This window comes from Trichechus manatus, unplaced genomic scaffold (genome assembly GCF_000243295.1).
Source record: "Trichechus manatus latirostris isolate Lorelei unplaced genomic scaffold, TriManLat1.0 scaffold00251, whole genome shotgun sequence".
NCBI lineage: Eukaryota > Metazoa > Chordata > Mammalia > Sirenia > Trichechidae > Trichechus > Trichechus manatus.
Window position 1 is genome coordinate 562,157 of NW_004444187.1, and position 22,744 is coordinate 584,900.

Genomic DNA, 22,744 nt, shown 5'->3' on the forward strand with positions numbered 1-22,744 from the left:
TCTTCTGGCACTATATCAGACAGTGTTCCACTGCTATTCATAAGGTTTTCACTGGTTATTTCTTTTCAGAAGTAGATTGCCATGTCCTTCTTCCTAGTCTGTCTTAGTCTGGAAGCTCAGTTGAAACCTGTCCACCATGAGTGACCCTACTGGTATTTGAATACCCATGGCATAGCTTCCAGCGTCACAGCAACATGCAACCCCCCACAGTATGACAAACTGACAGAAGCGTGGGGGATTATGTCTGTTAGGAGGTAAGATATTAAAGGTGGCAGAATGATTGAGAGATGAAGATAGAAAGGGAGAGGGAGTAAGGACTTGTCTCTTCCATGACATACTTTAGTATTTCATGGTGATCATGTGATGCCATGACATTCCCCTTGATGTCTATGGCCCATATATGTTTTCTCATCTATAAGCAGTCTCTGAAATATGTTCATTGAAATGAACTCTTTAGATTCTTTTGGCATTTAAGTCATAATTCAGGAAGTTATTTGGTCCTGGCTAGTGAATTTCCTAGCTGTCGAGACCATTGAAGATCAGTGATTATTTATCTCTGGAAGACTGTAATTTTTGTATTGTTATTCTATTCTCTGCAATCCACTTACCCACTGTATGTGTGTGTATGTTTAAACTTACTCCTGTGCTATTCCTCCTCTCTTACTCATTCCCTTTTACTTACAAGTAGAATTTCTTCGTTTCTTAGAAGAGCTCTTAACTTCAGCCTTAGTCGATGTATTTGAACTTCTTACCACTAAAAATGGAGAAAATATTGAAGTTGTCAAGGATTTCATTTTACTTGGATCCACAGTCAACACCCATGGAAGCAGCAGTCAAGAAATCAAACGACAGAATTGCATTGGGCAAATCTGCTGCAAAAGATCCCTTTAAAGTGTTAAAAAGCAAAGATGTCACCTTGAGGACTAAGGCGTGCCTGACCCCAGCAATGGCATTTTCAGTCACTTCGTATGCATGTAAAAGCTGGACAGTGAATAAGGGAGACTAAAGAAGAATTGATGCCTTTGAATTAAGGTGTTGGAAAAGAAGATTGAGTATGCCATGGACTACCAAAAGAACAAACAAATCTGTCTTTGAAGGACTATAGCCAGAATGCGCCTTAGGAGTGAGGATGGTGAGACGTTGTTTCACGTAGTTTGGACATGTTATCAGTAAGGACCAGTCCCTGGAGAAGAACATCATGCTTGGTAGAGGTCAGCAAAAAAGTGGAAGACCCTCAACGAGATGGATTGACACAATGGCTACAACAATGGGTTCAAACATAGCAATGATTGTGAGGATGGCACAGGATCAGGGAGTGTTTTGTTCTGTTGTACACAAGGTTGGTATCAGTAGGAACCGACTTGATAGCACCTAACAACAGCAACCAGTAAGACAGAGATTTAGGGCTGGATAGATAAATTTTTATGTTGACTGTTTAGAATAATCTATGTGTTTTCCATTCCTCTTGATGTTGAATCATGGTATTTCAGGATTTGAAGGGAACTTAACAACCAACCACCTTCCTGATTTCTGCACCACATTTCTGACATGTTTCTTTTCAGCATATGTTTGAAACACAACCAGAGTTAGAGATTTCGTTCCAACCCAAGGCAGCCCATTGTTGCTTTGGAACAGCTTTGACCCTTAAGTATTAATTATAATGGTCATAATTCTATTTCTTGGGAGTCATGTAAATAAATTGTCAGCTACCTCTTTGTCTTAGTCATCTCGTGCTGCTATAACAGAAATACCACAAGTGATCGCTTTAACAAAGAGAAATTTATTTCCTCACAGTAAAGTAGGCTAAAAGTCCAAATTCAGGGCATCAGCTCCCGGGGAAGGCTTTCTCTCTCTGTTGGCCTTCTCATCAATCTTCCCCTGGACTAGGAGCTTCTCCGTGCAGGGACCCCAGGTCCAAAGTGTATGCTCTGTTCCCGGCACTGCTTTCTTGGTTTGAGGTCCCCCCTCTCTGCTCGCTTCCCTTTCCTTTTTATCTCTTGTAAGATAAAAGGTGGTGCAGGCCATACCCCAGGGAAACTCCTTTTACATTGGATCAGAGATGTGACCTTTGTAAGGGTGTTACAGTGCCACCCTAACCCTCTTTAACGTAAAATTAAAATCACAAATCATAAAATGGAGGACAACCACACAATACTGGGAATCATGGCCCAGCCAAATTGATGCACACATTTCTGGGGGGACATAATTCAATCCATGGCATTCTTCAACAAGAAATGCCTTCAGATACTGAAAGAATTTAAGTCTCCTCTTTTAAGTATCCCTAGTTCCTTCTATTCTTTCTCTTCAGTCATCAAATCCCTTTTTATTAGTCATTTTTTAAATACTTCTTCAAAATGGATCCCAGTAATTCAGGGATCATCTTGTTCTGGCATCTCTTTTCAATTGATTAATGAAGCCTAGAATTAAGTTTTTTGGGGGTGTGTGGGGGGCAGTATCTATTACATTTTTCACTTTTTGAGGGTACTTTTGATTGAAATCCCAAAATATTTTTAAGAACTGACTCATATTTATTCCTTTGAAAGTTTATCTTGTCAGATTATACTCAATCACTTCATCCTAAATTTGCCATTCCTTGTGGCTTTGTGTCATTGGCACCCAAGATAGTGACAGCTGTGTTAAGTAGGCTAGAGCTGAGGACAGAATTCATCAGCCTTCTTGCAAACTCCCTAGATGAGCACTTAGGTCTGTATTAGTGCTCTTTTGTTGTTCTGAATTTTTAGGTAATTGATGGTTTGGGAAAGCATATCTGGAAACCATTTTTTTTTTTTTAATTCAATTGTATTTTGCATTTAAATGATACATCCTCCAAAAAACCTGTTTTTAAGTCTAATTAAATTATGTTAGCGTATGACCAGTAATGATGAAAATACAGAGAATATAGAAAGCTCTTAACTTCTTAAGAACATTAAGTCATATTTTTGTTTTTCGTTTAAACCTCATTTTTTTTTGTACCAGTTTGAATAGTGATGTAAAAAATACTTATTTTTGAAGCTTTTTCTTATGTTCCAGAATACTCTAGTCATACTTAGTAGACTAAGTGCTTGAAAGTGTAGGCTTTGGAGCAAGTCTACCTGGGTTGAATCTCAGCTCCTACTGAAGTGACCTTGAGCAAGTAAATTAATCTTTCTAAGTCTCGGTCTGCCTGTCTGTAACATGTAAATTAAAATAATGGCTATCTCTTGGGCTTATTGTTAGGAGAAAATGAGTATAAAGCACCTAGCAATAAACAGTAAGCTTTCGATAAAGGTTATCTTTCATTAGTATTATTTTTTAAATGTTACAGAGTCATTCTAGCTTTTCATAAGATAAAATCAGTTTAACTATAAGTTTGTCAGTATGTTTTTAAATGGATTGGCATTATATCTTATATGTCATTTAAATTGTGACCCACAATGCAAGTTTTAGTTTCTTTTCTAGGAGAATTTACATACTATGAGAAGAGCTGAGTATTTAAAGTATTCTTTGCTTTTGTTTATTTATCTTTTGAGTCCCTGGGTGGTGCAAATGGTTAACATGCTCCACTGCTAACCAAAAGGTTGGAGGTCTGAGTCCACCCAGAGGCTCCTCTGAAGAAAGGCCTGGAGATCTACTTCCAAAATATCAGCCACTTGAAAACTGACTCATAGCGACCCTATAGGACAGAGTAGAACTGCCCCACAGGGTTTCCAAGGAGCAGCTGGTGGATTCGAACTGCCAACCTTTTGGTTAGCAGCTATTGTTCTTAATCACTACACTACTAGGGCTCCAAACACCAAACCCATTGCTGTCGAATACTGAATATATAAAGATATTTAAAAATCAGACACTAGTAGATAATTTGTCATGAATGCTCTGAGTTGACTTTATAGCATCTTTCTTCATGCCATATTCTTATTTAAACTGATTTTTTTTAAAACCATAGAATCCAGACAGGAAATTAAATTTTTATTTATAAGCCTGATAGAAAAGCTGTAGACTAAAAAGCATAGTTGAATCCTTAGAATTGCTCATTTCTAGAAACCCCGCTTATAAGACAGTATCGCAAATTCATCTTGAATGTATGTAAAACATATATAAACAAATTCCTGTGTGGTCATAGAATAAAATTACTACCTGGGGTCTCTGAAAACAATCAACATGGGTTCAGGGGTCAGTTTAATGTTAATGGAGTGCATGTCATTTTTGACATTCATTTACCTGAGGTTTCCATGCTTTCAGGAAAAAAATGGGAGGGATCTTAGAGAACAGATGGGGCTATTCTCTTCTCTCATTTTAAAAATGAAAAATATCAGGGACAGAATCACATAGCTGGTTAACAGTAAATATAGAGCCACTATTTCTACCTGCTTACTGAAAGGTTGCCGGTTCGAACCCACCCAGCAGCTCCACGGTAGAAAGACCTGGCTACCTGCTCCTATAAAGTTTACAGCCTAGAAAACCTTATGGGACAGTTCTGCTCTGTCACATGTGGTCGCTATGAGTTGGAATTGACTTAACGACACACAGCAACAACAACGGTGTACGTACCTTGCACTTCATTATAAAGATTAATCGAAACATTTAGGTTAAATGGCGGTTTCATGTTTATGATCCTGTGCACATATAACTATACAAACATTTTGAACAACAACAAAATGTCCTCATTTAACAGTCTTACAGTGTACAATGTGTACAGTTAAAACTAGTACTTTTAAAACAAAACAAACAAATAATAAAATACAATTGTTTCACACTAGTAAAGAAAATACATGGTATTCAGCATTTTCAGACCCAGAAATCTGTTGGACAAAACTGGATACAGTCCTTGATATATGTACTTACCTCTTATATAATGTATAAAATTAATTTTAATCCATTTTTCAAAAATTCATTCTGGTTCAAGAATAAACCTGTATGATCAAGAAATGACTTGAGTTAGTGTTACAGGTACTATACATCATAAAATATGTTGGTTGGGTGAGTAGACACCAGGTAATTATAATGGGTTGTTAAAATGAAGGTTTCAGCAGGGAATCCCTGATGGTAAATATCTGATACTAAATTGACAACCAATGTGCAAATTTTCAGAAGAAATATTTGAAATCCAATTTTAAGTCTTTTAAACCCCTTACCCACACTGAGGGTATAACAAAATCTGGTTGTTGGAGATTAAAGAGAAAGATTTCCTGCCCCATCCAGTTGCTGTTCCTTTCTCTACTCAAGAGAGAAGGGCTTCAAGGAGATGATTTGAGGACTTAGTAGGTTTCTCTACAGGTCTTGGTGGGCTGAGGGAGATGGAACTGAGACAAAGCAGCCTTTCGGTGCAAGTGAAGGAGAAGTGGTTGCAGTGGTCATCTGGCACTCCCATTATTTTATTTAGATAAAGATGCATGAGTCTTTCCTGTAGACCAGGTTGGGCCATGGGCATCAAAGAGTGGGAATGAGGTTGTTTAAGATTCTATTCCATAGACAAGTCTGGAGAGAAGATGGAATCTCAGCTGACAAAAGCTGGAATCTATGCGCCACATTAGAAAACCAGTTGATATCAAGTCAATTCAACTCATAAGGAGTAGGCAATAACAATGTATGCAGGGCTGGCTTAATGGGCGTGCGAATTGTGCAGTGGCTGAATGTTGTGTTGTTGCCATCTTGAAATGCTTAACCATTTTTGAACAGGCTGCATTTTCATTTTGCACTGGGCCCTGCAAATTATGTAGGCTGTCCTAAGTTTATGGCCTGCGTTGAAGAAGCTAAATGAAGGGGCCCAGTCATTGGGAGGAATGGTTCTCTAAAGAAGTCACCAGGCACCTACCAACTGAACCAGTCAGGTAGAACGTTCCTGCCCCCCCTTACTTCTTGTCCATCATCTACCTCCAGTCCCATTCAAACCAAAGGGGAATAAACAACTTAGAAAGAGGGCAGAAGATTTTGATAAAAAGAGAAAGGTTGTCATATACACTCCCTTACCAGGTGGTAGACGTTAGCCTGCAGCAGATCCTAGGTGGAGAAGGGAAGCTGCTATACCACTGAATGAAGTTGTATACTCTAATTCCAAATTCAGACTGTTTTTTGACTTAAAGTGACTATAGGACTTTATTAACAAACCAAAAAAAAACTAAACCTGTGCCGTCAAGTCAATTCCGACTCATAACGACGCTACAGGACATACTAGAACTGCTCCACAGAGTTTCCAAGGAGCGGCTGGTGGATTCGAACTGCAGACCTTTTGGTTAGCAGCCAGTCTCTTAACCACTGCGCCACCAGGGCTCCTTATGAACAAAAATTGGTCAGAATAAACCATGGGACTATTCAAGTTTTCATCCAGAGGAGGGGGAAGAATTGCTACATTGAATAAATTGTGAGAGAAAAGTGAAGGACAAAATAGAATTGCTTTTGAAATTTCATTTCTCAAGTGATACTCATTCAGTGTATTGATTACATAATTGAATTTGAAGAATCTAGAAGCTCATAAACTTTGCTGTCTTTCAAATTTCAGATGATCTCTAAAAGCTAGCCTAAATGCAGTGGTGAAATGGAACCTTTTGTAGTTTTTATTTCTTAATCCAATTTGGTAATAGGAAAAGAAATGTTAGATTTTCCCATTTGTCATAGTAACTTGTGTTTATCTAGTTGCTGGCTTGCTGACTGTGGTCTAAAAATGGAAAAGTGTAGTTGTTCAGGGCAATTGCTTGTAAAGTGAGAAACTGTATGTAATATATCTTTAGAAAACATGTTTAACATTTTGGACAATTAAGCCTGTTTTATTGTACAGTAATTTAGTTTTTCCACTGGCATGGACATAGAAATTTTTTTTTCTTTTGGCTTTTCCAAAATGACCGAAGTTAGGAAAATGTTGCTGATTTTCAATATATGTCTACTGCTGTTTTCCATTTTAATGCCGATTGTTGTAGGCTAATTATAGAAAATTGCATTTGGTGCTTATTATATGGGCGTGAAATTAACTTTGACGCTGATCACATTTAGAGTAAAATGATGTCAGATTCTTTACTGAAATTCTGTGAACTGTGTCTGCCCTTGAGCAATGAGAAATAGTTGCATTTTCCTTAAATTTTCTGAATGCTTTTATAATTGATCAAACTTTTCAAAACATGAATATTTTGATTTTTTTCCATAAAATATTTCAGAAGGTATTTTCTTCTTTAGCAAACATCTTTATAATTTCTTTCTGGTTACACAAAACTTGTCAGGGGATTTATTTTTTTGGCTTTAAGCTGATAATACTTATTACTTGAAATATGATAACTCCCATAAGTATAGTTAATTTTGTTTTATATTTGAGTGTTTGCTAAAAGTTGTTTTAATTGTTGATATTTCTGAATTTATTTTAAATTAGAAAAGACTATACCTATAAATCAGATCCTTAAGAGAGAAGCACATTTATGAGAAAAATTACACTTGCATTATTTGTAATTTAAGAAACAGTCATCCCTGGGTGATGCGAATAGTTGATGCACTTGGCTGCTAACTGAAAGGTTGACAGTTCGAGTCCATCCAGAGGCTCCTTGGAAGAAAGGCCTGGTGATCTGCTTCCAAAAAATCAGCCACTGAAAACTGTGTGGAGCACAGTTCTACTCTGACACATGTTATGGGGTCATCATGAGTCGGCAGCTTGTGGTAGTGGTGGTTTCTTAAAGGGGGAACATTTGAAAGACCAAATGGCATGCCAGGCTGGTTAGGGACTGAGGTCACATTTCCCTCACTCACACCTGCCGTCTTAAGCTGTTATGTACAACAACACAGTTGTAAATACCATTTGGAAAGGTAATCATAAAACATTTTTTATAAATATCGTTATGTATATAGTTCATGCCTTTCTTCAGTGCATTTCTCTGGTTTTGTTCTAGGCTCGCCGGAAGGAGGTATTTATCCAGGAACGGTATGGGAGATTTAACTTAAATGACCCATTCCTGGCACTGCAGAGGGACTATGAAGCAGGTGCTGGAGAGAAAGAGAGGAAGCCAGTTTGTACCAACCCCCTCTCCATCCTTGAAGCCGTCATGGCCCACTGCAGAAAAATGCAGGAGCAGATGTCCACACAGCTGGCTGCTGCTGAGAGCAGACAAAAGAAGGTATTGCAGCTTTTAAGCCATCATTTTCCCCATAACTCAGTGTAGGTTGAGGAAACTGAGCTTGTTGCTTGTTCTAAAATATTTGCAGGAAGTGTAGGGTGAAAAACTTAGAAGTGTAAAATGCTGACAAGATTCTGATATCCTTTTAAAAATGTAATGCAAGATGAAAATAGCAGTAAACCATAAAGGAAGTACTTACAAAAGCATTTTTTCTGTAATGATTACTTTGATGCTTTCTTTAAAATATGGATCTTTTTTTTTCTTGGGCGCCCGTTTTCTAATGCCGTGAGCATATGCCTGGCTGTTCGATGGGTGATCCAGCAGTGCGATCAGGATTGTCCAATCGTGTGTTTAGCATCCCCAAGTTATTTTATCCAGCTTCTGTCTAAAATACCTCTTTGCAATTAGAAATCATTTTACTTTACTTTTCATTTTTTTTGGAGATTAAAAATAGTATGAGGAGAATAAAATGAGAATTTGCATGGTATATCCATCTTGCAACCTGTCAGCCTCAAGTCCTGGTTAGTCTCAAATGTGCCTCTGGAATCTGCCTGGCAGTGTCAGTCGCAGACCTCCCGGCTCCTGCTCACATGTGTTTCCTTTAAACCAACCTCCTCCCCGACCCCGTCCCCAACAATACACACATCTTTATTGTACTTGAGTACATGGCTCCAAGAGTACCAAGTTTGATAAAAACTGATTGAGATCAGCCGTGTAGTTACAGAAGAGTAATTTTTGTCCCTCCGATATGACGCTGAGACTGTTGAGTCCCTTTGTTTGAAGAGGGACTGAGGAAGTCAGAGAAGTTAATGCTGTCTAGTATTATTAGAATTCAAACGAATGTGCTCTTTAATGCATTATTAAAGCATGAATTAAGATGTTCCTAGTATTTATCCTTTTCAGAGAACTCTTTATATATCTTGTATTAAACACCTGACACTATACTATGAGTGTTTATGATACCATCATATAGTGTGTGTGGTGTCTTTTCCCTAGAATCGTATCTTTGCATAAACACATGTATACCAGCGTTCTGGTATAGGTGTTGAATGAAAGCAAACCTCTTCCTCAGTACGTCACATGGTATAGAACTAAAATAGTATATATAGTGTATATACTATTATATACTATTATGTATAGTAATAGTATATAGACCTGAAACTGGATAAAATAGTAGGGAAGAAGAGAAGACTTTCCGTGGATATGAGCCACAATCAAATAATTTTACTTTAGACTTTGCAGACTTTCTACAAAGCCTTGCAGAAAACCGCTGAGGTTTCTGGAGGTTTGCAAAACCCCCCACAAACCACATAACCAAGAGCCAGTGTGTTTCAGCTGATGTCACTGAAACGCATTTGTATTTCTTGGATTGGGTATATTTCAGTTATGTTCTTAAAATGTCAGATGAGCTGTTTCCTAATAAAGCTTTTATGCTGTGTTATCAAAAATCAAGGAAATATTTTTGTTTTCATTCACTCTATAAGAAGTGCATGCTTTACTAAATTTTATTTCAGTTCTCCATTTTATTTATCATTTCTCTTTTAGGGAAAAAGAAAGAAGAAACTCATTCCTAGTTGAATGAAAGGTTTTATTATCTAACTTTTTTTTTTTTAAATCAATTTACATCCTGTTTGTTTCTAAATGACTGGGTCATTTCCAACCTGGCTGGGAGTGAAAGGAAATTGTGTCTGTCCTATGGGTCGTGGGAGCCTAATGTGGAATGAGCCAGTGGTCTGTCTCCTTCACATTATGGGGGTACAGTACTCCTTTATGGCTGAATTCATTAGCTGTGTAGCCGCAGTGTAGAGTCGCATCAACAGGAAGTCCTTAAAGGATATTCAGACAAAGTATAGCATGTGAGAAGTGTTGCAGTTTATACTCTTGCCCTGTCTCTTTACTTATTATAAAGAAAATACTACACTGATTGATAGGACTGGAAACATCAAAGCTGTCTGTTTTTCAACAACAAAATTACCTGTGACTTATAGTCCTGAAAGCAAACATTTTATCCAAATATCTTCAATTTGTTTGCATCCAGATTAAGTTTCAGCTTTGAAATCTAAAAGCAGTCAGAAAAAAAAAAAAAATTCCTTTTTATAAGTGAGTCCAGTTCTTTTAAGTCACCGCCAGAGCAAAAGTCTGGGGCAGCAAAGGCCCCATTATCTACAATTCAAGTATTTATTATCTGACACTTGCCATATCTCTTTGGTAATGCTAAGACATTTGGCCTGAATGCTGCTCTGGTTGGCCTGTGAGGGCGGGAGAAGAGACGCCATGCTCATTCATGTGTTGGTTCCTGCTGAGACTATTAACGGGAAGGTTAACTGTTTGGTCATTTGTGTGCCAGGGAAACTTGCGCACGAGCCAATCTGGCAAATGGACTGAGCCTGTAAAGCTACTTTGAATAAGCTAATGGGGAGCTTGGCCTGGGGTGATCTACTCTCCATTTTGAGCCAGTAACCCAAGGTGGGAGGATATTTGGGCTTTTATTTTTCTATCTTGTACATCATCTGTTAATAGAGGTTCTACTCTGATTTATTTGAACACTAGGGAGGAAATAAAATTTTTTCAAACGTTTTATTAATACTTAAAAAGTATAATAATTTCTAATTCTGAAATAGGAAAAACTTTTTAATTTAAGCAGACCCTTTAAAAATCAGAAGCCAAAAATAACTAGGCAGTTCAGAGGGGAACAATCCTTTTCACCAGTGAAAAAAGCCAGGATAGCTCTGAGTATTAGAGATAGCTCCTTCTAGGTGTCAGCTCAGGATAATTAGGTCAGTTACATGGCACTCCACCACCTGTCTGTCAGTTTATTGTACTGTGGTGGCTTATGTGTTGCCATGATGCTGGAAGCTATGCCACTGGTATCTCATATACCACTAGTGTCTCCCAGGGTGGACAGATTTCAGTGGAGCTTCCAGACTAAGACAGACTAGGAAGAAAGGTGTGGGAATTTATTTACAAAAATTGGCCGATGTATCACAATAGAATAGTGTCCAGTATAGTACTAGAAGATGAGCCCCCCAGGTTGCAAAGCGCTCTAAATACACAGTGGCCACAACAATGGACTTGAGCATAGCAACGATGGTGAAGATAGCACAAGACTGGGCATGGTTTTGTTCTGTTGTACATGGAGTCATCATGAGTCATAGTCCGCTTGGTGGCAACTAACAACAACAATAGCAGCATGGTGTAGATTCTGAGATGCAAGCAAGTGAAACCAATGCCTCTTGATTTAACCAGAAAGGAAGTTTATTGACTATTACAAAGTATTAGTTGGTTTACAGTTTTGTACAACAGTGCTAGAAAAGTTAGGGACCAGCCGTTATGAACTAGCATCACAGCCAAAAGCTCGCTATAGGGCTAGTCTGCAGTGGGTGATGCTTCTGCTGAAGAGCGCTGGGTGCTGGAACTTGCATCTCCGACTTGCTGATACCAGGCAGCACCACTAGCCCCACTGTCATCACTGCTCTGGGTCCCTGGTGGTGCCTCCACTGCTCCTGCTTCTTTGCATCACTCACTGCCAATTTGAAGCCCAGAGCACCTGCATCTGATTGGCCAGTCTAAAGCCACACACCTTCTCCTTAGCTACAAGGAAGACCAAGAAAACAAATATTGGGCGTATATAGCCTCTATAAGGAGCCCAGGTGGGGCGGTGGTTAAGTGCTCAGCTGCTAACAAAGGTTGGCAGTTTGATCCCACCTAGAAGCTCCATGGGAGAAAGACCTAGCAATCTGTTCTGATAAAGATTTACAACCTAGAAAACGCTATGGGGGCAGTTCTGCTCTGCCATATGGAGTCAGTATGAGTCGAAATTGACTTGATGGCACCTAACAAGCACAGCGTAGTCTCTATAGGGGAGAATCATAGAGTGGAGAATTTCCAGAAAATAGGAGGGGGTTTCTGGTGCTGGACAACTAAAGAAATGACAGATGGGCCAGGACATAAACAATGCAATTGTTTGTTTTGTTGTTTAATTTATTTTGTTTTTTTCTTCCTATTATAAGTAATAGTACTTTACTCTGCCATTTGTTTTCAGTGCTCTCTACTTCATCATATAAGTCATGTTTTATATATATGTATGTTAATTTTAAATTGATTTTTAGACTTTTTAGTAATAACATCACTTACTAATGAAGATCAAAGACTGCAACCTTCAGTATGGATTACACCTCAAGGTAAAGAAAACAGAAATCCTCACAACTGGACCAATAAGCAACATATGATAAATGGAGAAAAGGTTGAAGTTGTCAAGGATTTCATTTTACTTGGATTCACAGTCAGCACCCATGGGAGCAGAAATCAAATCAAATGATGTAGCGCATTGGACAAATCTGCTGCAGAAGACCTCTTTAAAAGTGTTAAAAAGCGAAGGTATCACCTTGACAACTAAGGTGCACCTGACCTAAGCTGTGGTATTGTCAGTCACCTCATATGCATGCGAAAGCTGGACAATGAATAAGGAACGTGGAAGAAAAACTGATGCCTTTGAATTAAGGTGTTGGTGAAGAATATCGAATATACCAGAGACTGCCAGAAGAACAAACAAAATCTGTCTTGGAAGAAGTACAGCCAGAAAGCTCCTTAGGAGTAAGGATGGCGAGACAAGTACTTTGGACATGCTACCAGGAGGGATCAGTCCCTGGAGAAGGACATCATGCTTGGTAAAGTATAGGGTCAGTGAAAAAGAGACGACCTTAACGAGATGGATTGACACAGTGGCTGCAACAATGGGCTCAAGCATAAGAAGGATTGTGAGGATTGTGCAGGACCAGGCAGTGTTTCATTCAGTTGTACATAGAGTTGCTATGAGTTGGAACCGACTCGACAGCACCTAACAACAACAAAGTAATAACATGGTAGAGAGTTATCTGTAAAAACATTTTTTAGGAACAGTATTTAGGACATTTTGCACATGAATGATTTTTTTTGGCTCATTCCTGAGTCTTTTACGTATAATTCACTGTATACTTCAGAATGTACTTTGACTCCCCAGGATCATTACAGAGTGATTAAAAAGGGGAGCTGCGGACTGAGGCCTGTGGCTCTGAGCAGTGATTTAGAGGAGAGTGTAGTTCACTCCAACCATGTAAACAGAAACAAGACAAACTCATTTTCATTTATCCCTTCCCTCTCTGGAAGCTCTAGATTAAAAAGAGGGGGCAAATGAGAACTGCAGAGCCCAAACTGCTGACTGGTAGCTACAGCTCCATGAGACAAAAAAAAATCTTACATGCATTGTTATGCATTTGCTTATGTTCTGCTCTAAATGCATTCTTAATTAAATCTTATAAAGTAGTTACTATTATTGCCCTATTGTGCAGATAAGGATTGGGTAAGTGGGTGAGGTGACCAGGTAGAGATGGGGACGAGGATATAATGAGTGTTAGAAGATTTGGGGGAGCAATAAAGAATATAGATAAGTACCCTAAGAATATTCTATTGTTGTGACAAACATGCCCTCTGTGTTCCCATGTTTTAAATGACCATAACTGCTTTCCTCTCTGTTTTCCACAATGAATTAGAACTAATTGCCTTTACATTGCTGCTCTGCTCCCACCTACATAGTTTTCCCTTTCATTCTGTGAAAACATGTGTTTGGTGACTCTTCATTCATGTCTCCTAGTCTGGGTGCTATTCTTGGAGCAACCACCCACTTTCTCACTACCAGTGTAGCTGCGTCAGTTCTTCTAAGCTTTTCCACACAGTCCGCTCCTCTTAGCAAAAGTGGTTGGTGATACTGCTCCATAAAAGATTTCCCTCAGCCCTTACTTGAAAGTGGTTGTGAGGAGATATAAATTGCCTGGACAAAAGCACAATAAAGTCTACTGGAACTCTGTAATCTGCATGTACAGGAGGCTGTGGTTCCTTTTTTATTATAGTACTATGGGATCCTGTTGTCTGATTGTCTCTTAACAAATTTTAGAAGGCCGTAGAATCGAATAAAAGGCGTTTATGGTAGTAGTATTAAGCATGGTACCTTTTATATAGTAGGCAGTTTGCTATAATGTGTATGAACATAATACTCAGCACATTCACATTTAAACAAATTTAAGCCACTGGTATGTTGACCTGAGCAATCTTAAAAATTTATTATTGACAGTATTAAAATAAAGCTACTGTACTGATGATAGAAAAAGTGAAAAATTGTAAGACAGACTCAGAGACGCTTGATAGAGACAAGAGGGAAGTGGTTTCACGATTATATGATCAAATCCGGAGAAATTAAGGGACTCCCCTGAGATAATATGCTCAGAGAGCTTTTAGTATATGCCATGCCCTATTGAAATAACTCATTTGATCCTTAGAATATTATGTAGTAGGTGCTATTATTTTCTCCATTTTAGACATAAGGAAAATGAGACAGCAGAGAATTTGTGCAATGCTGTTTGCCTATGTTTACAGAAGTAATGAGTGGAGGAACCTAGATCAGAACACAGAAAGTCTGCTTCCAGAGTCCAATACTTAACCATTGTGCTACGATGTCTTTCAAGGCTATTTGGCCACTTGATGGCACAGCTAAGGTCTCTGGCTTCTTAGGCAAATGTTCTTTATGTTTATTGCACTCTTCCTTAATGTGAGAAAAATTGAAAATCCTTAATAGTTTGGATTCTTTTTTAATTTATGTCATTCCTTCGGATCACTTATTTAAGATTGAGGGACACAAATTTTATCTCTTTTTGTTGCTCTGCAGAGCCTTCAAATAGTTATTTTCTTATATTTTGTCAAGGATTTATAATTATTATCTGCAGGAGAGTTCATCTAATAAAAGTTAATCTGCCATTACTGGCAGTGGAATTTTCTCTGATGTTCTTTACAGATTGTTGAATTCTATACCCTGTCTTACTTCTAAAAATAATCATTTGTAGGTTTAATATGGTCTATCCTTTACATCCTTTTTTGCCATTAAATGTGTTATGGGAGGAAAAACTGTTGTGGGAAGTCAACACATTTTCAGATAACATGAATAGCTATTAATGAAATGAAAACGTAATATTTTTTAGTGCAGGCACTATGCCAAGTACTTCATGTATAGTTTCTCATTAAATCTTATACTTAGTATTATTGCCCTATTGTGCAGATAAGGGAACTGAGCAGAACTGATCTGTAGACAGGCAGCTTACAAGGTCACACTGCTAATAAATCTGGGATCAGAACTCAGTACTACATCTCTTAGTCTCTCTAAAGCACGTTAATTTTGTTTCTGGACTGGAATGGTCAGGGAGTGTTTTTCTTAATTAAAAATTTTTGAAGTATGAGAGTACGTTTATATACTGATTGGAAGGAATTGGTAAGAGGAGGATGTTTAAGATTTATGAAGAGCAATATGATAACTGATGGAGCAAGTCTCAAAGATGACAGGAGAGAATGAGGTTAATTGCTGAAGTAAGGTCTGACCTTCAACCTTTCTCTCTCGGATTGAAGGAAGGGACATAAGCTTAAGGGAGGAGACAGGACATAGAGGGAGCTGGTCTGAATTTTCTAGATGAAAGAATCTGTAAGGATAGACTGAGAGTCATTTGGGCGGCTATTGAGTGAGTTTTGGGGGAGAGTGGCAGAGGTTTGAAATATCCATTAAACTAAATGGTAGAGGGAATTAAAGTAGAGTGAGTGATGGTTGGGGCTGAGAGTTCAGCTGAGTTTGGGAATCGTGCTTATAGGTGCATCAGTTGCCTGGGTTCCACAGTGCTCTGCTAACCATGACACATACTAAAGAAGACGTGTTTTAGTCTGAAACAGATTTGTAAGGCACAAGTGAAGAAAGGACAAAGATGCCAAAGAACTGGTGGGTGCTTTTATAGTTTCTGTATACATTCTGAGATTAGTTGAGTTGATCTTCTGTTGGAAGGCTTCAGTTTGATTCTAAAATGTAAGGTGAAAGTTGTCATTTAAAAAGTAAAGTGTGATGACTCATAGTGAAGAAACACTGTGGGCAGGATGTGTGACATGGTGAGAAAAGCTTGAGACCAGGAGACCCTGCGTGATTGCCGTGATTCTGACGCTGATTACCTAGATGACATCAGGGAAATCATTAACCCTCTTGGCCTCTAGTTAGTTATTTTGTAAAATTAAAATTCTACAACACATCTTTTCTTCTACCTTCAAAGGTAGATCATGAAACATATTTTAAAAGTAAGCTGAAAATTGGCTTTGTTGGTGCTTTTTCTTCCATTGCTGTAAGAATTTTGTTGGCGTTGAAATAAGTTTAAATTTTTCTTAATAGTTGTATATGTCTTCTAAGAACAACCTCTAATGTGATGCATTTAGAAGAGTTAAATGTGCTTTAATTATTAAAAAGTCAATTTTCTGTGAGGCGCCCGTATGAATAAAACACGCATATTAATGTAGTATATGACAGCATTGTTGTTGCCAAAATCTTGCCTAATCTACAGAAGTCAGCCCCCAAATTTCATATAGTAGGATAGAATGTATGTAATAAGCAACTATCCTCATTATTCTTGGGGAATTATTTATATTCCTGGTCACCTGTGCATGGGATCAATCCCAATGCTATTCAGCAACTGATCTTCAAAACAGGAAATATCCCAAAGTAAATGAATAATATCTCTGACCCCCTAGTTGGGCAGTGAACCACTTTTCACCTTTTGGTCCCATAACTGCTTGACTATGAGGGGAATGGAATAATGGATTTTCACAGCAGGTTGAAGAACAGGAGTACACCTCACAACTAATAGAGCCTGGGAGCCCTCTGTCTCCTGTTATTGATGACTAAAAATGGACTTAGACAAGTGCTGACTCTTGAGAGTATATTTGTATTTAACATCTGGGAAAAAAATAAAAAGTACTTTCCATGTCTTTAATCAGCTGGATCTACTTTAACTTTTATGGCCTATAAGGTCTTGTGTGAACCACCAATGGAACATTTCTAATCAAGAACATGAGGCTTGTAGATCAGCTGACTGCTGCATCCCAGCTCATGGCAGTGCCCTTCGCAAGGACCTCGTGGTGGACATTCCCCTGGAGAGAAGGGAGAAACCTGTGCAGAGACGTTAGAGTAGTGCATCTGTAGAGCTGCCTGCGTACTCAGAAAATTCATTAGTGTTTGGAAGTTTGTTGTTTCTGTCAAACTGTATTAATTTTATTCATTCATTCAACACTTCATGAAGTAACTGCTGTGTTCCAGACACTGTTCTAGGTCTTGTGGACACAGTAGCAAATCAGACACCTGCCTGTCCTCATAGAGTCACATACTAGTGGGGGAAGGCAGGTACCAAACAAATGTGATTAGTACAGGGGTAGTAGATAGGTCACTGCCATCAAGTTGACTCCAACTCATGGCGACCTCATGTGCAACAAAGCGAAACGTTACTTGGTCCCATGTTATCCTCATAATCGCCAGCATGTTCAAGTCCGTCGCTGTAGCTGTTGTGCCGATCCATCTCACCGAGGGTCTTCCTTGCCCTGGCTGGTCTTCTGCTTCACCAAACATGATGTCCTCCACCAAACATGATGTCCTCCTCTAGCTATTGATTTCTCCTGATAACATAGCCAATGCAAGCTTGTCAGACAGTGTTCTATTGTGATCCATAAGGCTACTTTTTGGAAATAGATCACCAGGCGTTTCTACCTTGTCTTAGTCTGGAAGCTCTGCTGAAACCTGTCTACCATGGGTGACCCTGCTGGTATTTGAAATACCGGTGGCATAGCTTTCAGCATCATAGCAATGCACAGTATGACAAACTGACAGACAAGAGGTGGAAGTCGGGGGTGGGAGGAACTTATTTCCAACAGCGTGGTTCAAGAAGGGCTCACTGAAAAGGTGACAGTTAAGCAGAAGCCTGCAGGAAATAAGGGAGCCAGCTTGTTGTGCTGTCGGGTGCTTTTGTGCGTATGAGAAACCCACCCCCACCCCCCGGCGCCCAAGAGATAATATAAGTTTTCAGAAGTTCCCTCTCCAGGTTGATCAATTAGAAATGTTTCTTCTCCAGAAAGTCCCAGCTTTGGGGCCTATGGGTTGGTGAGCAGACAGTGCCCTTTAGGGAGGGAAAAGGTGCACAAGGGTGCCTGTCTCTTGGCAGGTGCAGCCCATGCCTGAGCGCACAGCTCGGCGAGGGGGGCAGGACTGGATTTTAGCTCCCACTCACCCCTTCTGCCAGTCACTTTTATGCAGTGCACAGACTGCTTAACACAGGAGTCCTGCATACAGGTGTGTGCTGGAAGAAGTTCTGGATGGAAAAAACTAAGGTCAAAGACCCTGAGGCAGGACCATGTTCAAGAGTGTTCAAGAGAGGTCAGTGTAGTAGAGCTGAGTGAGCAAAGGGGCTCAAAGTAGGAGACAAGGTCAGACTTTGGGTTCTCTGATTGCTAATTATACCAAAACAAAACAAACTCATTGCCACCAAGTTGATTCCGACTTACAGCAACCTTATAGGACAGAGTAGAACTGCCCCATAGGGTTTCCAAGGAGCGCACTGCTGATCTTTGGGTTAGCAGCTGAGTACCTAACCACTACACCAGATGCTGATTATAATAAAATCTTATATTTCTTTAATGCTGTAGTTTTCAGAGAACTTTCACATGTGATTTCCACAGCAGCCCATCTTAACAGGCTCAAAGAGTTAAATTACTTGGCTAGGTAATACAATAAGCAGATAACGGGGCTTAGAATTTATTTAAAAACCAAAACCAAACTTGTTGCCGTCGAGTCAATTCCGACTCATAGCAACCCTATGGGACAGAGTAGAACTGTCCCATAGGGTTTCCAAGGAGCAACTGGTAGATTCGAACTGCCAACTTTTTGTTAAGTAGCTGAACTCTTAACCATCTCTGTTTTCATTATACTGTACCTCAAAGATAGTAATTCTAAAGCGTAAAGCCTTTTTTTTTTTTTTAACATCACCAGTTTCCTCACAGAGCTCCGGTTTTACAAAAGCAGACCTCTCTGGATTCAGTGTTGTGATTTGAAGCATCAGATTATTGTTCTCCTTTTCCATAGTTAACTTTAATAAATTAAAAAATCTCTATTGATGTAATTTAAGTGTTTTTCATAAAACTATGTGCATCCATTTTTTCATTTTTAATGAGTCTTTAAAATATTACTTTTCATATCACAGCATATTTTGACAACATGGCACTTTAGCTAACCCAAAGCGTGTAGTTGTTAGAAAATTAATAAAAATCTAAGTCTTTAAAATACTACGTTTTGTATCACAGCACATTTTGGAAATGCAGCATTTTAGCTAACCGAGAGCACGTAATTGTTGGAAAATTAATAAAAATCTCACAAAAAAGCACTTCTTCAGCTAAAATAATTTTTTTTTTTTTTTTTCTTTTTTTGGTATACTAACTAGAGTTGTCTTGTGGATGTCTTTCAGCTGGAAATGGAAAAGCTTCAGCTCCAGGCCCTTGAGCAGGAGCATAAGAAGCTGGCTGCCCGCCTCGAGGAGGAGCGCGGCAAGAACAAGCATGTGGTCCTGATGCTGGTAAAGGAGTGCAAGCAGCTCTCTGGCAAAGTCATTGAAGAGGCCCAGAAGGTCGAGGAAGTCATGGCCCAACTGGAAGAGGAAAAGAAAAGGACGAATGAATTAGAAGAGGAACTCTCCACCGAGAAACAAAGAAGCACAGAAATGGAGGCTCAGATGGAAAAACAGCTCTCTGAGTTTGATACTGAAAGGGAACAGCTTCGTGCCAAGCTGCACCGCGAGGAAGCCCACACAACTGACCTCAAAGAGGAGATAGACAAGATGAAGAAGATGATCGAGCAACTGAAAAGGGGAAGTGACAGCAAACCCAGCCTCTCTCTTCCCCGGAAGGCGAAAGATAGGCGTTTGGTCTCCATATCGGTGGGAACAGAAGGACCTGTGACAAGGTCTGTGGCTTGTCAGACTGACCTAGTGGTCGAAAGCACTGACCACATGAAGAAGTTGCCTTTGACTGTACCTGTCAAGCCTTCTGCAGGGAGCCCCCTTGTTTCTGCAAGTACAAAAGGGAATGTGTGTGCCAATGCTCCGTTGGTCAGGCCCAGTGTTGACAGGCAGGCTTCCCATGGTGACTTGATTGTGTCCTCTGTACCCACTGTCCCACCTCCAAGTGCAAACAAAATTGAGGAAAATGGACCAAGTACTGGCTCAATACCAGATTTAGCAAGTAGCACACCTGCTCTTCCCAATAATGCTGCCCCTCCCCCTGTTCAAACACCAAGTATAGCGTCCCAGAACTACTCACAGGCTTCTTCTATGCACAATTTACATTCACCATGTGCCAATACATCTTTGCATCCAGGTCTAAACCCACGAATCCAAGCAGTTAGATTTAGATTTCAGGGCAATGCTAATGACCAAGACCAAAACGGAAATACGACCCAAAGTCCTCCGTCAAGAGATGTCTCTCCTACGAGTCGTGACAACCTTGTGGCCAAACAGCTTGCTCGGAATACTGTGACCCAAGCGCTGTCAAGATTTACAAGCCCTCAAGTGGTTGCTCCCGCTAGGCCTGGAGCACCCGCCACGGGGGACGTCAGCACCCACCCACCAGTCGGTCGGACCAGTTTAAAGACTCCTGGTATAGCACGAGTTGACAGAGGAAATCCTCCTCCCATCCCTCCAAAAAAGCCAGGGCTCTCCCAAACTCCTTCTCCACCACACCCCCAACTCAAGGTTATTTTGGATAGCAGCAGGGCCTCGAATGCAGGGGCCAAAGTTGATAACAAAACTGTGGCGTCGCCTCCTTCCAGTTTGCCACAAGGGAACAGGGTAATAAATGAGGAGAACCTCCCTAAGTCATCCTCCCCTCAGCTGCCACCAAAACCATCCATAGATTTAACTGTGGCACCTACAGGCTGTGCCGTTTCAGCCCTGGCCACGTCTCAGGTGGGTGCCTGGCGTGCTGAAACCCCTGGACTGAACCAACCTGCATGTTCAGAGAGTTCCCTTGTCATTCCCACCACCATTGCCTTTTGCTCTTCCATAAACCCTGTTAGTGCCTCATCCTGTAGACCAGGTGCCTCAGACAGCCTCCTGGTAACAGCATCAGGTAAAGGGATTGAAATATTATACCCTCTTCTGAGAATGTGGCCTGTCCTCACTTGCTTTGATTTCCTTCACATTTGCTTTGAAACCTTTAATTTTTTTTTTTAATTTGTTTTTTTTTTTTTTTTCTATTTCTTTCCTCTTTTTTTGTGTTTTTTCTTAAAGTCTCCAGGGTATGATGATTCATCTTGCTATATGAATTGTGGTTTTGTTATGCTAAGTGCTTTCTTCTTTCAAAACAACCTGATAGTAGTGGTTTGGAGCACATGGAGACCATTAGTTTCAAGAGACAAACATTTCCATGAGAGGAAGGCATATCCTTCTTATTAAATATTTATCTCACAAGACCTCAGTAAGAGTGGGTCATCACCAGACGGTATGTGTTTCATTTTATCTCTTCTGAGATGACATCAAGAAAAATCCTTTCAACTAGTTAATAAAACTACAGACAACCCTGGATTATCAGATTGATTACATTCATTCTATAATTGTTATACTCTAAATTTTCATATGAGTTTAGGATTAAGTTTTTTTTTTTTTTTAAACTTCATAACTGGAGTGTGTATATGTATAAATCTCTGTCCTAAGTTCAGTTTATTTCAGATGCTGTTTACCCTATTTAGAGATGTCGTCTTCCAACACTTGAGCACAGATGGATAGTGTGGCATGCGGGCTGTATTAGAGGAGGTTTCCACATCAGATGTGGTTTATGAAGCCAATGAATCTGGGTCTCTTGAACAAAGAAGGCTGATAAAAAAGTAGATTTTTCCCTTTTTTAATATAGTGCTCGAGGAAGCATTGCTTTTTATTTACGTGACTGGGTGAGTTCTTCACTGAGTAAACATGGTTCTATGATAGCGTTACAGTGCTGAAGTTCTGTTTAAGCTTTGGAGAAGTTTATCCTACTATGGGGTCTTAGTGGTTTGCAGAGACCATTGGTTCTGGTGGGAGGGAACTTTCAGAGTGAAAGGAAGGTTTTAGTAGGTTTATTTAAAACTTGGAGACCCTGGGTGGTGCAAATTGTTAATGAGTTCAACTGTTAACTAAAAGGTCGGAAGTTCTAGTCCACCCAGTGGTACCTTGGAAGAAAGGTCTGATGATCTACTTATAAAAAATCAGCCGTTAAAGACCCCGTGGAACACAGTTCTCCTCTGATATACATGGGGTTGCCATGAGTCGGGATTGACTTGATGGCAGCTGGTTTTTTATATTTAAAATTTAGTGGAGAGAGTGGGAATGAGAAAAACAGTAGCACTGTACCTGCTAATTATCAGGTAATGAGGGCAGTACGTGAGGACTTATTTATCTAATTATTAGTTGTTTCTGAAATTAAGCTCCTGGAGAGACTATGTTCGTATTTTGAGGGGCAAAATTAGGAACTGGAAATAGTATGGAGTTTGGACTTTGAAGTCAGACTGATCTGCGTTGGAATTTAGGCTCTGTCATTTACAGCCGTTTGGTTCTAGTGATTTTTTTTCTTTAACTGTGCAAGTTTTTTCATCCTTAATATGGAGCTTATGCTCCATATTAGGTGGCTGTTAGGAGGATTAAATATGCAAAGAGCCTAGAACAGCATAAGTGATCAATAGATGGAGGTATTATTCCTTCAGTAACATCGTTGCTTAATATATTTTGAAAATTTTGCTAAAAAATTGACTTTGGTATTACTTTGTGATGCCTTTA

General features: G+C 39.5%; 1 protein-coding gene across 1 annotated transcript in view; it reads left to right on the top strand.

Moving 5' to 3' along the window:
* The window catches only part of CTTNBP2 (cortactin binding protein 2), a 152,671-nt gene that overhangs the window by 56,480 nt on the left and 73,447 nt on the right, over nucleotides 1-22,744 (top strand). The window contains exons 3-4 of the mRNA XM_004389629.2: nucleotides 7,845-8,069; nucleotides 19,409-21,065. Coding sequence (XP_004389686.1) covers nucleotides 7,845-8,069; nucleotides 19,409-21,065 — 1,882 coding nt within the window. The remainder of the gene's footprint in view (nucleotides 1-7,844; nucleotides 8,070-19,408; nucleotides 21,066-22,744) is intronic.